At 44.7% G+C, this 17,323-nt stretch overlaps 1 protein-coding gene across 3 annotated transcripts in view; it reads left to right on the top strand.

The window, feature by feature from the left end:
* Positions 1–17,323, top strand: part of ATP13A3 (ATPase 13A3) — a 189,981-nt gene that overhangs the window by 70,615 nt on the left and 102,043 nt on the right. For all 3 annotated transcript variants that reach the window (XM_069975062.1, XM_069975063.1, XM_069975061.1), the window contains exon 7: positions 1,292–1,361. In XM_069975062.1, the coding sequence (XP_069831163.1) occupies positions 1,292–1,361 (70 nt within the window). The remainder of the gene's footprint in view (positions 1–1,291; positions 1,362–17,323) is intronic.

Raw genomic sequence — 17,323 nt, 5'->3', positions numbered from 1 at the left:
CCGTTTTTTGCAAAGTCTGAGCCAAGCCTTAGACTGTTGGTTTTATATTCAAAACACCCAGATCAGCCTGATTGTGGCAAATGAATGTGGAGTGCTTAAAGTGACACTGTCACCCCCTTTGTGCATTCTGACATCTCTACACAGGTGTAAAGGGTAAATTTTTAGCGTTTTTCATACCTTATTTCATATGTCATGTTTGTTCAAGTAAAAAGTGTCCTTTTATCAACTGCAGATTTTTAAAGTGGGCGTGGCCTCGCGGTATTAGCACCACTTAGCCCCGCCCACAATGTCACCGTTGGCGCCGCCCCCTTGACGGCCATTGGAACAGGCTGGCCGAAAGGTCTAGACCCCACCTCCTTTACATCGGGCAACCAATGGGTGTCAAGGGGGTGGGGCCAACATTCCAATTGTGGGCGGGGCTAATTGGCGCTAAAGCCGCGAGGCCACGCCCGCTTAATACAATCTGCTGTTGATAAAAGGACACTTTTTACTTGAACAAACACCATGACGTATGATATGAAATAAGGTATGAAAAACGCTAAATTTACCCTTTACACCTGTGTAGAGATGTCAGAATGCACAAAGGAGGTGACAGTGTCTTTTTAAATATGTATGGCCAATGTAATGGAAAATGGATCGTAGTTCATTTTGAGTTGTACTGAACTTGTGATACAAAGTCACATAAAAGATCATTACCCAGTACCCAGTAATCTTCCAAGTGATATCATTGATGATTCTGTATTGAGATATATTGAGACATAAGGCATTCAAGAAAGTTGCCTTAAAAAGCCTGTTTACATTGTTGTTGGAACTTGGAAATGGAAAAGGGATTTACTGAAAATGTTTGTAGGGTAAAATTTATTAAGCCTTGTGGGATATTTTAAAAACTTTGGTCCCACACATGAACGTAATAGGAAACTAGCAGTTGTCTTAGGCTAGGTTCACAGTGCGTTTTCAGCATCCGTTTAAAGCATCCGTTTTTTGCAAAAAACGCATGAAAAACGGATTGCAAAAAACGGATTCATTTGTGTGCATCCGTTTTTCCATTGACTTCCATTATAAAAAAAAAACGGATCCGTTTTTTTTGGCGGACCAAAAAACGTTGCTGACCCTATTTTTCTGGACGTTAAAAAAAACGGATCCGTTAAACGGATGCTGAAAACGCAGTGTGAACCTAGCCTTAAGTGTTTATTATTCGTGTATAAATAAATAATAATAATTTTTTTTTTTTTAAGAGATGACTTTGTTTTTCAATAAGGTAACATGTTAACTTGACCTTACTCTCTTTCAGAAAGTTATTTTATGGAATAAATGAAATTACTGTTAAAGTGCCTTCTCTTTTTAAGCTTCTAATAAAGGAGGTGAGTGGAGTCCTTGGTCGTCTGGAGTGATTGGGGGTTGTTCCTTTTATCTCTGATGTTGTTAGTGTTATACAAGAAGTGTTTCTTTGTTAGTTGGTTGCACAACATATATAGTGCAAAGTTCATTTTGTTTTGCTTCATTACACAATATTCTACATCCTTCTGCTTTTACAACATCATAATCTAAAAGCATAAAGTCATGATCATAGGTCAGAATATTATAGTGCAGACTTGTTTGTCCGGGTTCCTACATATGAAGCAGATTAAATTTTGACGAGTCTCTAAAATCAAAGCGTCTCTACAAAACTCCTCTTCTATTCCCACAAATACAACTAATTTGGGCGATTATTACTCTTGCTATGGATTCTTGGTAAAGTATCCATGGTAATGAATCATAATATACCATCAAAATCATAGACAGGGAAAAATTCAAGAGGTAATGCAGGACAAGGAAAAAAAAACCTATTGCTACTGTCTTCAAAAACCGCACCACTCCTATCCTTACAAAAAGGGTGGTGCTGTTTCTGTAAGAAAGCATCCATATTTTCTAAGCCTGAATATCCCTTTAGCCTGACATGCTTAGATGTTTTCCAGGAAAAAAAACAGGGTGGTGGTTTTACCTGAAATACCCCTTCACAGCGAGATCCGCAGTGGATCCCTGCCCAGTAAATTTGTCGGCAGCCCGCCCCGTTAACTCCTCACTGCCGGAGCCTATACTTCACCTGTTCCCTGCTTCGGCTTGCTTCGGGGGTCATGGTGTCTTTATGTCCCGCTCAGCCAATCAGTTTGCTGCGGCAGGGAAGCGCACTGATTGGCAGTGTGGGACGTGCCGAGAACCCCTGAAGCAACCCAGAGCGGGCACAGGGCGGGCTGCTGACAAACTCGCAGCGGGATGTGCATCCTGCTTCAAGTTTGTGTGCCCATAATGGTTATTTGGCAGGGATCCGCAGCAGATCCGGTACGTGTGAACGTACCCTTAAATATTTACCCCTCAGTGGCGACCTGCAGTCATATGATAATTCTGTATGCAGAGTGTTGTCAGTATTAAGTCTTTAAGAAGGACTAATATGTCCATCAAGGAGGGGATGGATGGATGGAGGGAAGGGGGATGAATGATGGATAGGTTCAATACATATGCATTTATGCTATTTGGTGTAAGATCTTGGGTAAGCCTGTTTTGAAGCCTCTACTGTTTTTGCTTTGACCAGATCCTGGGGGAGACTGTTACACAGATTAATTATTCTAATGGTAAAGAAAGCTTGTTGCCTCCAGGGATTGAACCTTTTTTTCTCCAGGCAGAGGAAGTGCCCCCTTGTCTTTTGAGGGGGTTTTACCTGGAACATATTTTCCCCATATTTCTTGTAGGAGCTGTTTATATATTTAAATAAAATAATTAATTAATCATATCTCCCCTTAAATGTCTCTTCTCAAGACTAAACAAATTTTATTCTTTTTATCTATCCTGATATCTAAGATGCTGTATTCCCCTTATCATAATAATAATAATTATAATAATAGTATTTATTTATATAGCGCCAACAGATTCCGCAGCGCTTGCAATAGATTCCCCAGCACTTTACTACTTTAGTTGGACTTTGCACCTTTTCCAGCTCTAGGATATCCTATGAATTGGTGCCCAAAACTGAACAGCATACTCCAGATGAGGCCGCACCAAAGCTTTATAAAGCGGTAATATTACATCCCTGTCAAGAGAGTCCATTCCTGTTTTAATGCATCACAATATCCTGCTGGCCTTAGAAGCAGCTGACTGACATTGACTACCAGTGACTCTCCCTGGAACATATGATGCATGTGGGTTTTTAATACTCAGGTGCTTTACATTTTTACATTTTACATTTGAATCTCATTTGCCAAGTGGACACCCAAACACTCAGTAGCCCAGATTTATGACTGGGTGTAAAATATACACTGGTGTAAACTGCCCATAGCAACAAACCACAGCTCTTTTTTTAGTTTACCAGAGCTGAAAGCTGAGCTGTGATTGGTTGCTTTGAGCAGTTTACCCCAGTGTATATTTTACATCCTTTAATAATTCTCCCCCAGTGTGTCTAAGTCAGCCTGTAATATCTGCACATCTTCCATAGACTGTACTGTAATACAAAGCTTGGTGTCATTTGCAAAGATAGAAACATTGCTGTTACTTCCATCCTCAATATCATTAATAAACAAGTTAAACAGAAGGGGGCCCAGTACTGACCCTTGGGGTACACCACTTATTACTGGGGACCATTCATAGTAGGAATCATTGACCACTCTCTGGGTACGATTACAGACTAAACTTTCTAAACCTATAGACCGTAACTTACCCATCAGATGCCCATTAGGAACTGTGTCAAACGCTTTTGCATAATCCAGGTACACAATATCCACAACCACCCCCCTATCTAGGCTTCTACTCACCTTTTCATAGAAACTTATATTAGGTTGGTTTGATGAATTCTATCCTTAGTAAAACCGTGCTGGTTATCACTTATAATACTATTACCCCTACATATTCCTAGATTTAGTCCCTTATGAGCAGAGCTAGCTTTGGCTGGAGTCTGAGTTGGAGTCGGGGAAAAAATGTGCCGACTCCGACTCCAGCTTTAAAAAAAAATCTTTAAAAAATGTAGAATTGAATTTTCATATGAATTTTACAAGTTTTGCTCATGAATATATATTATGAGCAACTTTCTAATAGGACACTGGCCCTATTACATAAGGGTTGTCATGGAAAAGTTGTCGGTCACTATTTAGCAGTTTGTTTCTGAGCTGGAAGAGTCCATTGTGTGGGGGGAGATCTGTGCTGTTCTCTTCCTGAATGCTGGATGACTGTATATGAGCAGCAGTGTAATATGAAGATATCCTGTGTAGTATAGAGGAGGAGGAGAAGACATAAATAGTGTAGGTGTAACTTCTGTCCACAGTGTGGTGTTTTCTCTCTGGGAGAAGATTGTGTGTTTTTCTTCAGTGTTCTATGGCTGCAGTAGGCTGTGTGTGTGTGTGTGTGTGCTATGGCCGCAGCAGGCTGTGTGTGTGTGCTATGGCCGCAGCAGGCTGTGTGTGTGTGCTATGGCCGCAGCAGGCTATGTGTGTGTGTGGTGTGCACTATGGCTGCAGCAAGCTGGGTGTTCTATGGCTGCAGCAGGCTGTGTGAGTGTGTGTGTGCTATGGCTGAAGCAGGCTGTGTGGGTGTGTGTATATGCTATGGCTGCAGCAGGCTGTGTGTGTGTGTGCGTGCTATTGCGTGCCCCCACAGTGACCTTCTATATCACTATGTGTGACCCCTCTCTATATCACAATGTGTGACCCCTGTAAATAACTATGACTGACCTCTATTTCACAGGTATCTGGCATTGTTAGCAGTGGTTTTTTTTTTTTTTTTTAAGTATGGTGACTATTTAGTTAGAAACATAGAAGACTGTCAGCAGGAAAAGATCACCTGCTCCATCTAGTCTAGTTCTGAGTTGTTCAGGACATGGAGGCTGGAGACTGGCTGCATCCACTGCACACACAGGAGAAGCTGCTTTATATACAGTATTCCTTTATTCCCTCAGAAGTCGCCCCAGGATCATGTAGGACATTAGGGAGAAGCTGCTGAGCCAGTGTGATAAATAACTCCCCTGGTATATGACTGGCCATTTATGAAGGAGTCTGAGTCAGGAGTTGGAGTCGGTCCTGATAAAATTCAGGAGTCTGAGTTGGAGTCTGAGCTGTGGCTTACCGACTCCACAGCCCTGCTTATGAGCCCTTCAAATAGTTTTCCCACAATTAATGTTAAAGGTGTTTAACCTGCTGCAGAAGCATATAGCATTGCTTACCTGTTTAAACCAGTTTTGAAACTACCAAAAAATCCATTTGTTTTGAGGATCTTCGTTTTGTATTTTGTAGCTTTACTTCCTGGTTGAGCAGTTGTACACAGTACTACAGGTTCCATAATTCATTGCTTTCCCTCAGCTGTTTATCACAGTCCTCCACCCTGCCCATTCGCCGCCCAAAACTGCGAGGCTGTATTTACACATTGCAGTTTTGTTGTCTTACTGAATTAATTGCAGCACTTTATAATTTCATTGTGGTCCCACCCACACAGTGCTGTATTCTCTACCTGTAACACCACACAGCACGCTGTATTCTCTACCTGTAGCACCACACAGCGCTGTATTCTCTACCTGTAGCACCACACAGCACGCTGTATTCTCTACCTGTAGCACCACACAGCACGCTGTATTCTCTACCTGTAGCACCACACAGCACGCTGTATTCTCTACCTGTAGCACCACACAGCACGCTGTATTCTCTACCTGTAACACCACACAGCACGCTGTATTCTCTACCTGTAACACCACACAGCATGCTGTATTCTCTACCTGTAACACCACACAGCACGCTGTTACTACCTGTGATGACGATATTGGAATAAAGTAAAGAACTTTTAATTTAATAAAAAAAAAAATTTCTTCTTATCCACATGCACGTATTATTATCGAGCATCTTTTATCTTTAAGGTTCAGCTCCGCAATAAGAACTTTATCTGATATTATATTACATGGGATATACTGTTTATGCCTAGTTTTTTCTCCAGGTGGGATTTGCAGTGCTGGTTCTGATACTCTGTGCCATTTAGCATAATTTAATAGTGTTACTGCATCATTTTTGTGAAAACCCTGCAGTACTGAAATGAAACGCCAACATTTGTGATCATAGCCCTAATTTCCCTGCAGACCTTTGTAGTGAAGTTGCAACACCTGCTTCTGTCCCTCCTTGTATGCTGAAGTGTAGGCTAGATGGGCTGGTCAGAGATGGTGAATGACTCAAGCGGGTGGGAGACAAGATCCAGCCAAGCCTCCTGTGACATCACACCCTGCCCCCTTTCAAGTCTGCATCATCAGCCTGCGCTCAGCAAACACACAATGTACAGAGGCATGTAATCTCTGTCTACTGAGGGGGAGAGCAGAGGGAGCAGGAGACAAAATTGATAGGCACAGAGGCCAGTTTTCTTCACTTCCTGGAGGTCAATCAACTACCAGTGTGGTAATACATTATATATAGGCACATCTATATAACTTTTAATGTACTTTTAAGAATTACTGAATATTCCATAGAAGGGTAAAGAACTTCAGAATTTCAGAACTGTGTTCCCAAAGAACTCTGGGGTGTAATCCATCAGGCCCCGAAGCTTTGGTTACATTCAGTTTATCTTGGACTATATCTTTATTAAGCCATTTCAATACATTATATGTGTTCGCAGCACTGGCCCTGTCTACCTCAGCACTGTCCCTGCCCATCCTCTTCTTTTGTATATACAGAGATGAAGAACCCATTCAGTAACTCTGCTTTCTCCTGATCCCCAGTTAACTCCCCATCACCATTTTTTAGGAAACCTACATGCTCTGTCTGTAGTTTTTTTGTATTGATATATTTGAAGAATTTTTAGGGGGTTCTTTTGCTATCTTTTGGCTACCTGCCTTTCATTGTGAATTTTTGCTACTTTTATTACCTTTTATGGGTTTTATTGACCTCCTTTCGTTTTTTTTTTTTTTTTAAACCTATTTCACAGCTACCACTCCCAGTTTATGCCCTGAAGTTCTGCCCTTTAACCCAGGAAATTTAGCTTTTTAAAAATTACGTTTTTTTTACCCACCCAACATGTCTGTTTTCCACAATTCAAGCCAAAAGTCACTATATTGTGGTCACTTACCCAGATGTTTATGGACATTGACGTCCCCAACCGGCTCTGCATTGTTAGAAATAACCAGATCCAACAGTGCATCACTTCTCGTTGGCTCTTCCCCAACTCCAGAAAATTATTCTGCAGTAGGTTAAGAAATTCTCTCCCTTTTTGTCTTTTTTAGTTGAACCATGACCCCCAATCTGTATCTGGATGCTTGAAATGACTCCTTATCACTGTCACCTCCCGGGCAGCTTGCTCTATTTGTGTATGCAGCTGACCATCTATCACCTCAGTAATGTTGGGGGGTCTATAGATTACGCCGAGAATACATTTTTCAGTGTTTACCTCCATCTAGCCACATTGATTCCACATCATCACAGTTATCATCGGCTATTGGATCTTTTACACTCACTGTAATATCATTTATAACATAGAGACCCACTCCTCCTCTTTTTCAGCCCACCCGGTCCCTTCTGAAAAGTGTAAATCCCTGAATATTGACAGCTCATTTGTGTGAGGAGTCCAGCCACGTCTCAGTGATACCAACTTAATGTGTTCCTCTAAAACCAAGGCCTCTAGCTCCCCCATTTTGCTGGTTAGACTTCTGACGTTAGCAAACATACACTTTATATCAGGGGTCCCCAAACTTCCGCCCGCGGACTGCATGCCATGGGGACATTGCAGGGAGACATTATAACTATATGGGGGACATTGCATGGAACAATATAACTATATGGGGGACATTGCAGGGGGACAATATAACTACTGTATATGGGGAACATTGCAGTGGAACAATATAACTATATGGGGGACATTGCAGGGGAACAGTATAACTATATGGGGGACATTGCAGGGGGACAATATAACTATAAGGGGGACATTGCAGGGGGACAATATAACTATATGGGGGACATTGCAGGGAACAATATAACTATATGGGGGACATTGCAGGGGGACAATATAACTACTGTATATGGGGAACATTGCAGTGGAACAATATAACTATATGGGGGACATTGCAGGGGAACAGTATAACTATATGGGGGACATTGCAGGGGGACAATATAACTATATGGGGGACATTGCAGGGGGACAATATAACTATAAGGGGGACATTGCAGGGGGACAATATAACTATATGGGGGACATTGCAGGGAACAATATAACTATATGGGGGACATTGCAGGGGGACAATATAACTACTGTATATGGGGAACATTGCAGTGGAACAATATAACTATATGGGGACATTGCAGGGGAACAGTATAACTATATGGGGGACATTGCAGGGGGACAATATAACTATATGGGGGACATTGCAGGGGGACAATATAACTATATGGGGGACATTGCAGGGGGACAATATAACTATATGGGGGACATTGCAGGGGGACATTATACAACTATATGGGGGACATTGCAGGGGGACATTATACAACTATATGGGGAACATTGCAGGGGGACATTATACAACTATATTGGGGACTTTACAGGGGGACATTATACAACTATATTGGGGACTTTACAGGGGGAAATTATACAACTATATGGGGACATTGCAGGGGGACAATATACAACTATATGGGGACATTGCAGGGGGACAATATAACTATATGGGGGAAATTGCAGGGGGACAATATAACTACTGTATATGGGGAACATTGCAGGGGAACAATGTAACTATATGGGGGACATTGCAGGGGAACAATATAACTATATGGGGGACATTGCAGGGGGACATGATTACTATATGGGGGCACAGCAGGGGATCATACATACAGGGGGTAACACACATACCTTCTTGAGTGCTGCTTGAGGGGGTGAAGGTGAAGTGGGGGGGAGTTGAAAGTGGGGTGAGGGGGCTGGTTGAGGGGGGAGTGAGGGGTGGAAGGAAAGAGGGGGGGGGGGTTGCACTGGGATTTGACTATATAGTTTGTTTTTTTTATAGTCTGGCCCTCCGATGGTCTTAGGGACAGTGAACTGGCCCCCTGTGTGAAAAGTTTGGGGACCCCTGCTTTATATTGTCGTCTAGTTTAACACCTTTAGTATCAGTAATGGGATTTATTGAACTGCTGTGAGTACAATCATTTTCACTGCTCATCTGAAATAAACTGATCTCCCTATCCACTGTTCCGATCTCCCCCTCCCCCCACAGGTCCATTCTCTCACCTCTATGTTCTGACCCCTCTTTAACCCTTTAACCTATAAGCCACATTATTACTTCATTGTGTGATTTCCTCTTCCACATGCCTAGTTAAAAAACCCTTTCACCCTTCTAGGATTCTCTTCCCCAGCATAGCAGACCCCTTCCATTTAGGTGCAATTTATTTGTGGAAAACAGATTTGTACCCCAATGAAAAATGAAAAATCAGCTTTGTGCTTTTAAAACCCTTTTCACTTACACCATGACTGACCTAAGCCATGTATGTAGCTCCCTTCAGAGAATACAACCGTGGTGGTCCTTCCCTTCAAGTTAGCACCTAGTTCTCTTAAATTATTCTTAATGGACCTCCTTCTACCTTGTATTCTGTCATTGGTTCTCACATGGACCATGACAGCAGGGTCATCTCCATCCCCAGCCCCCCCTTCTTCCACCACATGCCAAACCCTGGCAAACCACTTAGGTGAGACTGTTTTGGCGCCAAATTATTCTGGAATCCCCTACAACCACTAGCTGTCTAGGCCTATCTACAATACCATCCCGCCCACTACTAGTTGGACTGTACCCCTGGAAGTTAGGGAGAACAGGATCCATTAGAGTTGCCATTTCGTACACTGATGCCCTTGCATCATCACCCAGCTTGGCAACTTTGCTTGGGAATACAGCAGGAGAAGTGGCCTTCCTTTTCTTGGATCCCTTTCTAGCCCCTCTATTTACATTAAACCAGCTACTTAGGCATCCTGATCTATTTCACCACCCTTCATCTCTACCCCACTAACTTCCTGGTCAATGAGCAGAAGTGCACTGGCAAAGACATCCCATCTTGCTAGCCATTATCCTTTTGTGCAAAAAAAAAAGTGAAAAAAAGAGATTTAGCACTTACCAGAGCTTTTTACTCTGGATAGTTATGCTCTAACATAACAAGCTGACTACTTAATAGTCAGTGTGACGGCTGAAGAAAAATGGTTTTTTTTTTTTCTTTTTTTTTTACTCACTGCAATTTCGCTCTTGGTGCTTCTGCTATGAATTGGTGTGATTGACCACTGTTTGACCTAGTTGTTGCTTTGATGATTCTCTTCAAAACAGCTACAATTACACTTGGTGGGGCAGAAATGCTATTCTATTGTAAATTTTAACATATTTCAATGTACAAGCATTACTAACAATGTATTGTTTAACCTCTTAAGTACGGAGCCAATTTTCGTTTTTGGGTTTTTGTTTTTTCCTCCTTGTGTTTTAAAAGGCCATAGCATTTGCATTTTTTCACCTAGAAACCCACATGAGCCCTTATTTTTTGTGTCACTAATTGTACTTTGCAATGGCAGACTTAATTTTTGCATAAAATATGCTGTGAAACCAGAAAGAATTTACATGCGTGGTGAAAAAACAAAAAAAACGCAATTCTTTTTTTTTTTTTTTTTTTTTTTGTTTTTACGCCGTTTGTCCTATGAAAAAACTGACATGTTATATATGTTTCTCAAGTCTGTATGATTAAAAATTTATATGATTTGATGGCTTTTAAAAAAAATAAAACCTTCTTCAGAAAAAAACGTTCCTTAAAATTGCTCTATTCCCAGCCTTATAACACTTTTATCCTTTGGTCTATGGGGCTGAGTGAGGTGTCATTTTTTGCGCCATGATGTGTTCTTTCTATCGGTACCTCGGTTGCGTATATGCGACTTCTTGATTGCTTTTGATTTGATGCGACCAAAAATGCACAATTTTTGCACTTTGGCGGGTCTTTGCGCTTACGCCATTTACCGTGCAAGATCAGGAATGCGATAAATTGATAATTTGCGCTAGGTATGGTCCGAACCCAGTTCGGTTCGGGTTTGTACGAACCCTTTCTCTGGGAAATGATTCCCGCTGTCTGCCCGCTCCGTGGAGAGGGTGGATACAGTGGGAGGACCGCCTGGAAAACTGGGATACAGCCATAGCCCTAGGCTGTATCCCAGTTTTCCAGCTGGTCCTCCCATGGTATTCACCCGCTGCACGGAGCGGGCATACGAACCAGGAATCTCGGCAGGTTCGGACCATCCCTGGTTCGCGCGATTACGCATGCGGCAATACCAAACATGTTTGTTTATTTTTATTTAAAAGAAAGGGGAAGGGGGGGTGATTCCGACTTTTATTAGGGGAGTTTTTTTTTTCAACTTATACAGTAATTAGAAGCCCCCCTGGGGGACTTCTAATGCAACTACACTGATCTCTTATAGAGATCAGTGTAGCTGTATAAAACAGCACCAATCCATGAGATCGGTGCTCTATTGCTGCAGACCATTGCAATAGAATACCGAGCCGGGATCAGCGGTTATATATCAGCATGACCAGTTCACTCTAAGTGTCCTAACAAGTTTTGTACAAGGCTTATATTTGTGAGCCTATGCACCACTTGTGCCCCTTGTGTAGTACCACAAGCCCGGCGTAAAGCAGCAAAAAGTGGCTGATTTATGCACTGTAGGGGAGTTGCTCAGGTATAGCTAGGTAGCGGTCGCAGACAGAGGAAAACAGGCAATTCACAGTTCAAATCTTAGTGTTTATTCACACCACAAAAACAAATGGAACAAAAATCCAGCATTACCTTCATGCTGCCATCACACATAAGTGCAGTTCCAGCTTGGCCTTTAAAGCAGTAACAGAAGTTCTAAGTGTTGGTTCAGACCTTACAGCAGCAGCTGCCTTGTACACAGTCCATGTGTCTGAACACAGTTCAACCAGTCCTCCTAGACAGATCACCTAGGTGTACTCCAGACTTGAGCACACACCACCTCTCTCTGCCCTCACTCCCAGCTCAGCTTTCTATGTTGGGAAATGCCTAAAAACCTGGAATGGCTTAATAACTCCAGTCCAATCCTTGAACCTAGCTCTCTACAATCCTCAGAGCAAGACAAGCTGAGAGGAAAATACCTCCCATCCAGCAACAACCCCCGGACTATGTCACATACCCCCCCCCCCTTTGTTCAACCTTGAGGGGGTGAACACTTGCCAAACAATGCACTCGGGACAGGGCATCTGTATTCCCTTGTAGTCGGCCTGCTCTGTGTTCTACCGTGAACTTGAAGTTCTGTAGTGACAAGAACCATCTGGTGACCCGAGCGTTCCTCTCCTTCGCCTGGCTCATCCACTTGAGAGGTGAATGGTCAGTCACCAGACGAAAATTCCTCCCCAACAGGTAATAACGGAGAGACTCCAGTGCCCACTTGATGGCTAGGCATTCCCTCTCCACTATACTGTACCTGGTTTCGGCTGGGGTAAGCTTGCGACTCAGGAATCCAACGGGATGTTCTTCCCCGTTAACCTCCTGAGACAGTACAGCCCCGAGGCCCACTTCAGAGGCATCGGTGTGTACTACAAACTCCCTTTTGAAGTCAGGTGTCACCAGGACTGGTGACCCACACAAAGCAGACTTCAAAGCTGAAAAAGCCTTTTCAGCTTGGTCATTCCAGCGTACCATCACTGACTTATGTCCCTTCAAGAGCCCTGTCAATGGAGCTGCCAAAGTAGCGAAATGGGGAATAAACCTCATATAATATCCCACCAAACCCAGGAACGATTTTACTTGCCGGATAGTGACAGGCCTTGGCCAACCCTGTATCGCCTCTACCTTATTCATCTGGGGTTTGATGACTCCGCACCCAATGACATAGCCTAAGTATCGGGCCTCCTCTAACCCTATGGCACATTTCTTTGGGTTAGCAGTTAGTCCCGCCCTACGGAGTGAGTCTAGTACGGCCTGTACCTTCGCTAGATGACTCTCCCAGTCAGTACTGAAAATGACAATATCGTCAAGGTACGCCGAGGCATACTGACGATGTGGACGAAGAACAATATCCATTAAACGCTGGAATGTGGCCGGAGCACCATGAAGACCAAAAGGTAATACCTTATACTGATATAGCCCCTCGGGTGTGACAAAGGCCGTTTTCTCCTTGGCAGCCTCCGTCAAGGGCACTTGCCAGTACCCTTTGGTGAGGTCCAAGGTGGAAAAGTACCTGGCCTGTCCTAAACGCTCAATTAACTCATCCACCCGGGGTATAGGATAGGCGTCAAATTTAGAGACCTCGTTTAGCTTACGAAAATCATTGCAAAAACGTAAAGTTCCATCCGGTTTGGGTATTAATACTATCGGGCTGGCCCACTCACTCTTTGATTCTTCAATCACGTCCAGCTGTAGCATCAACTGTACCTCCTCTGCGATGGCTTGGCGCCGAGCCTCGGGTACCCGGTACGGCTTTAGCCGGATTTTCACCCCAGGCTCGGTGACAATGTCATGTTGGATTACAGAGGTACGCCCAGGGAGGTCCGAGAACACGTCCGTGTTCCAACTAATGAACTCCTTGGCTTCCTGAGCCTGTTTCGGTGAAAGGCTGTCAGCAACACGTACTCTGGCAGCTGCTTCCCCTGAAACAGTCGGAGGAGCTAGCTTCCCTTCCCCTAAACATACCGACTGTGGGCAGCCAACACAAGTCTCTCTATCCTTCCATGGCTTCAGTAAATTGACATGGTAGATCTGCTGCGGTTTCCGCCGACCGGGCTGATGTACCTTGTAATTTATGTTGCTTACTTTCTCCAGAATTTCGTAGGGGCCCTGCCACCTCGCAAGGAACTTGCTGTCTACAGTCGGTACGAGAACCAAAACCCGATCTCCTGGGTTAAAGTTCCGGACCTGAGCTGCTCTATTGTAGACCTGACTCTGGGCTTGCTGAGCTGCCTCCATATGTTCCCTGACAAGGGGCATCACTGTCTCCATCCGCCCCTGCATTTTAGTAACATACTCAATGACACTCTTGTGTGGAGTAGGCTGTTGCTCCCACGCCTCTTTGGCCACGTCGAGCAAGCCTCGGGGGTGTCTGCCATAAAGAAGTTCGAAGGGCGAGAACCCAGTAGAGGCCTGGGGCACTTCTCGCACTGCAAACATTAAATAGGGCAGAAGCAGGTCCCAGTCCTTCCCATCCTTAGACACTGCTCTTTTCAGCATATTTTTCAAAGTTTGATTAAACCTCTCCACAAGACCATCCGTTTGGGGGTGGTAAACAGACGTCCTTAACTGTTTAATGCCAAGCAACTTGCAGACTTCCTTCATGACCTTAGACATGAAGGGAGTCCCCTGGTCTGTCAGTATCTCTCTAGGTAACCCTACCCTTGAAAACATCTCCATTAATTCCTTAGCTATGAGTTTGGCAGAGGTATGGCGCAGCGGCACCGCCTCCGGGTACCGGGTTGCATAGTCAATAACTACTAAGATGTGTTGGTGACCCCTAGCAGACTTTGGAACTGGACCAACGAGGTCCATGGCAATCCTCTCGAATGGTACCTCTATAATCGGGAGGGGTACTAGAGGACTGCGGAAGTGCTGCTGGGGGCTAGTTATCTGACAGGTCGGACAAGACTTACAAAATTCCTCCACCTCTTTGAATACCCCAGGCCAATAAAACCTCTGCAGTATACGGTCCTGGGTTTTCTGTGCCCCAAGGTGTCCACCTAACACATGTTGGTGAGCAAGATTTAGTACCAGGTGACGATATGCCTGGGGCATTAATAATTGTTCAACATTCTCCCCACGTAGTTGAGTGACACGATATAACATATTGTGGTGAACCACAAAACGAGGAAATATAGCCTCAGCTCCTTGTTGTTGTGGTTCACCATCGACCATTAAGACACTCCCCCGTGCTCGGGACAGAGTCGGGTCCCGGAGTTGCGCCGTGCCAAAATTGTCACCAGAGATGTCCAGATCTGACAATTCGGGGCCCGGTGGCAAGTCCTCTACATCCCCAACCATTACATTCACTGGAATTGTCTCCATCTCATCCACCGAAGTGGCGGTCACCCCTACGGCTGGCCCTTCTATCTCGGTGGCCCATGGTTCTGGCTTAACATCTGGATTAAGACCCTCAGCTACTGCTCTGCCTGACTCTTGGGGACAGACATTCAAAAATGATGGCCACAATGCAGAGAATAAGGGAAAGTCTCTTCCTATTATCAGATCATATGGCAAATTTGATGCTACTGCCACCTCATGGACTTTCTCCCCTGCAGGAGTTTTTATTACCACCTGGGCAGTAGGATAGTCTTTCAAGTCTCCATGAATACACAACACTCCAACTTTGCGCTTAGTGAACTGAGATGGAAGCGCCAGGGTATCCCGTACTAGGGTCACCAGGCTCCCCGAGTCCAGTAGAGCATTGACCCTGCACCTGCCGATAGACACTGGGCACATGGGAGGTGCCCTATCCTTGTCCGGGAGGTTAGCGGTACATACACTAACAGCAGGTCGGGCATAGAAGGATGTCCGGCGAGTATAGCCACAGTCCATAGGCTCAGAGGTTAAGGGGCACCTTGCCGCAACATGTCCCGGACCATTACAGCGCCAACAGCGGATAATGGGGACCTCATGTACCCTTGAGGAACGTTGGTTTGGTGGGGAGCTACTCCCAGCAGGAGGTTGAAGCTTTTTCTCAGCCACTGCAAGTGGGGGTATGGGACTGGGTGGCCTCCGGCCAGGGGTACAGTCTCGCACCAAGTCTTGGGTAGCTACATAACGTTCCACCAGACCAACCAGCTGGTCTAAATTGCCTGGGTCACCTTGGCCTACCCAGCGCTGGATAGTGACCGGCAGCCTGCGCACAAATCGGTCAACCACCACCCTCTCCACTATTTGGGCTGGAGTTAAAGTCTCGGGCTGGAGCCATTTCTTTACCAGGTGCAGCAGGTCATAGGCTTGAGACCTGGCGGCTCTGGATTCCACAAACCCCCACTGATATACACGTTGGGCCCGAACATATATATTGACCCCCAAGCGTGCCAGGATCTCACCTTTCAGCTTTTGGTAGTCCTGGGCGTCCTCCCGAGTGAGGTCAAAGTATGCCTTTAGTGCATCTCCTGTGAGAAATGGGGCAACCACTTCAGCCCACTGGTCAGGCTGGAGACCCTCTCGCTCAGCCGTTCTCTCGAACACTCCCAGAAAGGCCTCCACATCATCCTCTGCCGTTACCTTTCTCAGCGCCGTCCGGACTCTCTCTCTGGCGGCAGGCTGTAGCTGGGAAACCACTGGCGGAGACTCACGAATGGCCACCATTTGTTGTAACAGCAATTTGTTAGTCTCTTGCTGCTGGGCATTAGTCTCTTGCTGCCGTATATTAGCCTGTTGCAGCTGGGCATTAGTCTGCACCAGCTGTTTAATCAACTCCTCCATCTTGTCTGGAGATGCCGGCTGAAGCTTTGCAGGCTTAATCCAGGACATGCAATGGTGCCAGGAAAAAAATATGAAAAAAAACTCTGTTTTTCCTCCTGCCTCACTGCGTATGCCCGCATCCTCCACCATATGTAGGGGAGTTGCTCAGGTATAGCTAGGTAGCGGTCGCAGACAGAGGAAAACAGGCAATTCACAGTTCAAATCTTAGTGTTTATTCACATCACAAAAACAAATGGAACAAAAATCCAGCATTACCTTCATGCTGCCATCACACATAAGTGCAGTTCCAGCTTGGCCTTTAAAGCAGTAACAGAAGTTCTAAGTGTTGGTTCAGACCTTACAGCAGCAGCTGCCTTGTACACAGTCCATGTGTCTGAACACAGTCCAACCAGTCCTCCTAGACAGATCACCTAGGTGTACTCCAGACTTGAGCACACACCACCTCTCCCTGCCCTCACTCCCAGCTCAGCTTTCTATGTTGGGAAATGCCTAAAAACCTGGAATGGCTTAATAACTCCAGTCCAGTCCTTGAACCTAGCTCTCTACAATCCTCAGAGCAAGACAAGCTGAGAGGAAAATACCTCCCATCCAGCAACAACCCCTGGACTATGTCACAGCACAAACTAGTCAGTTTGCACAAAAGACTTTTTTTTTTTTTTTTTTCATTTTTGCCGGAGTACATGGGGGCATGGCCTTATCTTGTGACTGATTTACAATGGTAATTGTAAAAATTCTAATTGTAAAAATCTAAACCATCTCAGACCTGTTGTAGATGTTGCTGAATCTACTAAAAGACATGCGCCTCTAAAGAAATCTGCCTTGGGACATGTCTGAGGGGGTTTAGGTAAGACTGGCATACAGGTACACTGGTCTTAATGGGCCTAGAGAGTTTAACCCGTTAGTGACTAAGTGTTTTTATTCCTTAGTTAACCTGC

The sequence above is a fragment of the Dendropsophus ebraccatus genome, chromosome 6 (genome assembly GCF_027789765.1).
Source record: "Dendropsophus ebraccatus isolate aDenEbr1 chromosome 6, aDenEbr1.pat, whole genome shotgun sequence".
Classification (NCBI taxonomy): Eukaryota; Metazoa; Chordata; class Amphibia; order Anura; family Hylidae; genus Dendropsophus; species Dendropsophus ebraccatus.
This window is presented reverse-complemented; position numbering and strand designations above follow the sequence as displayed.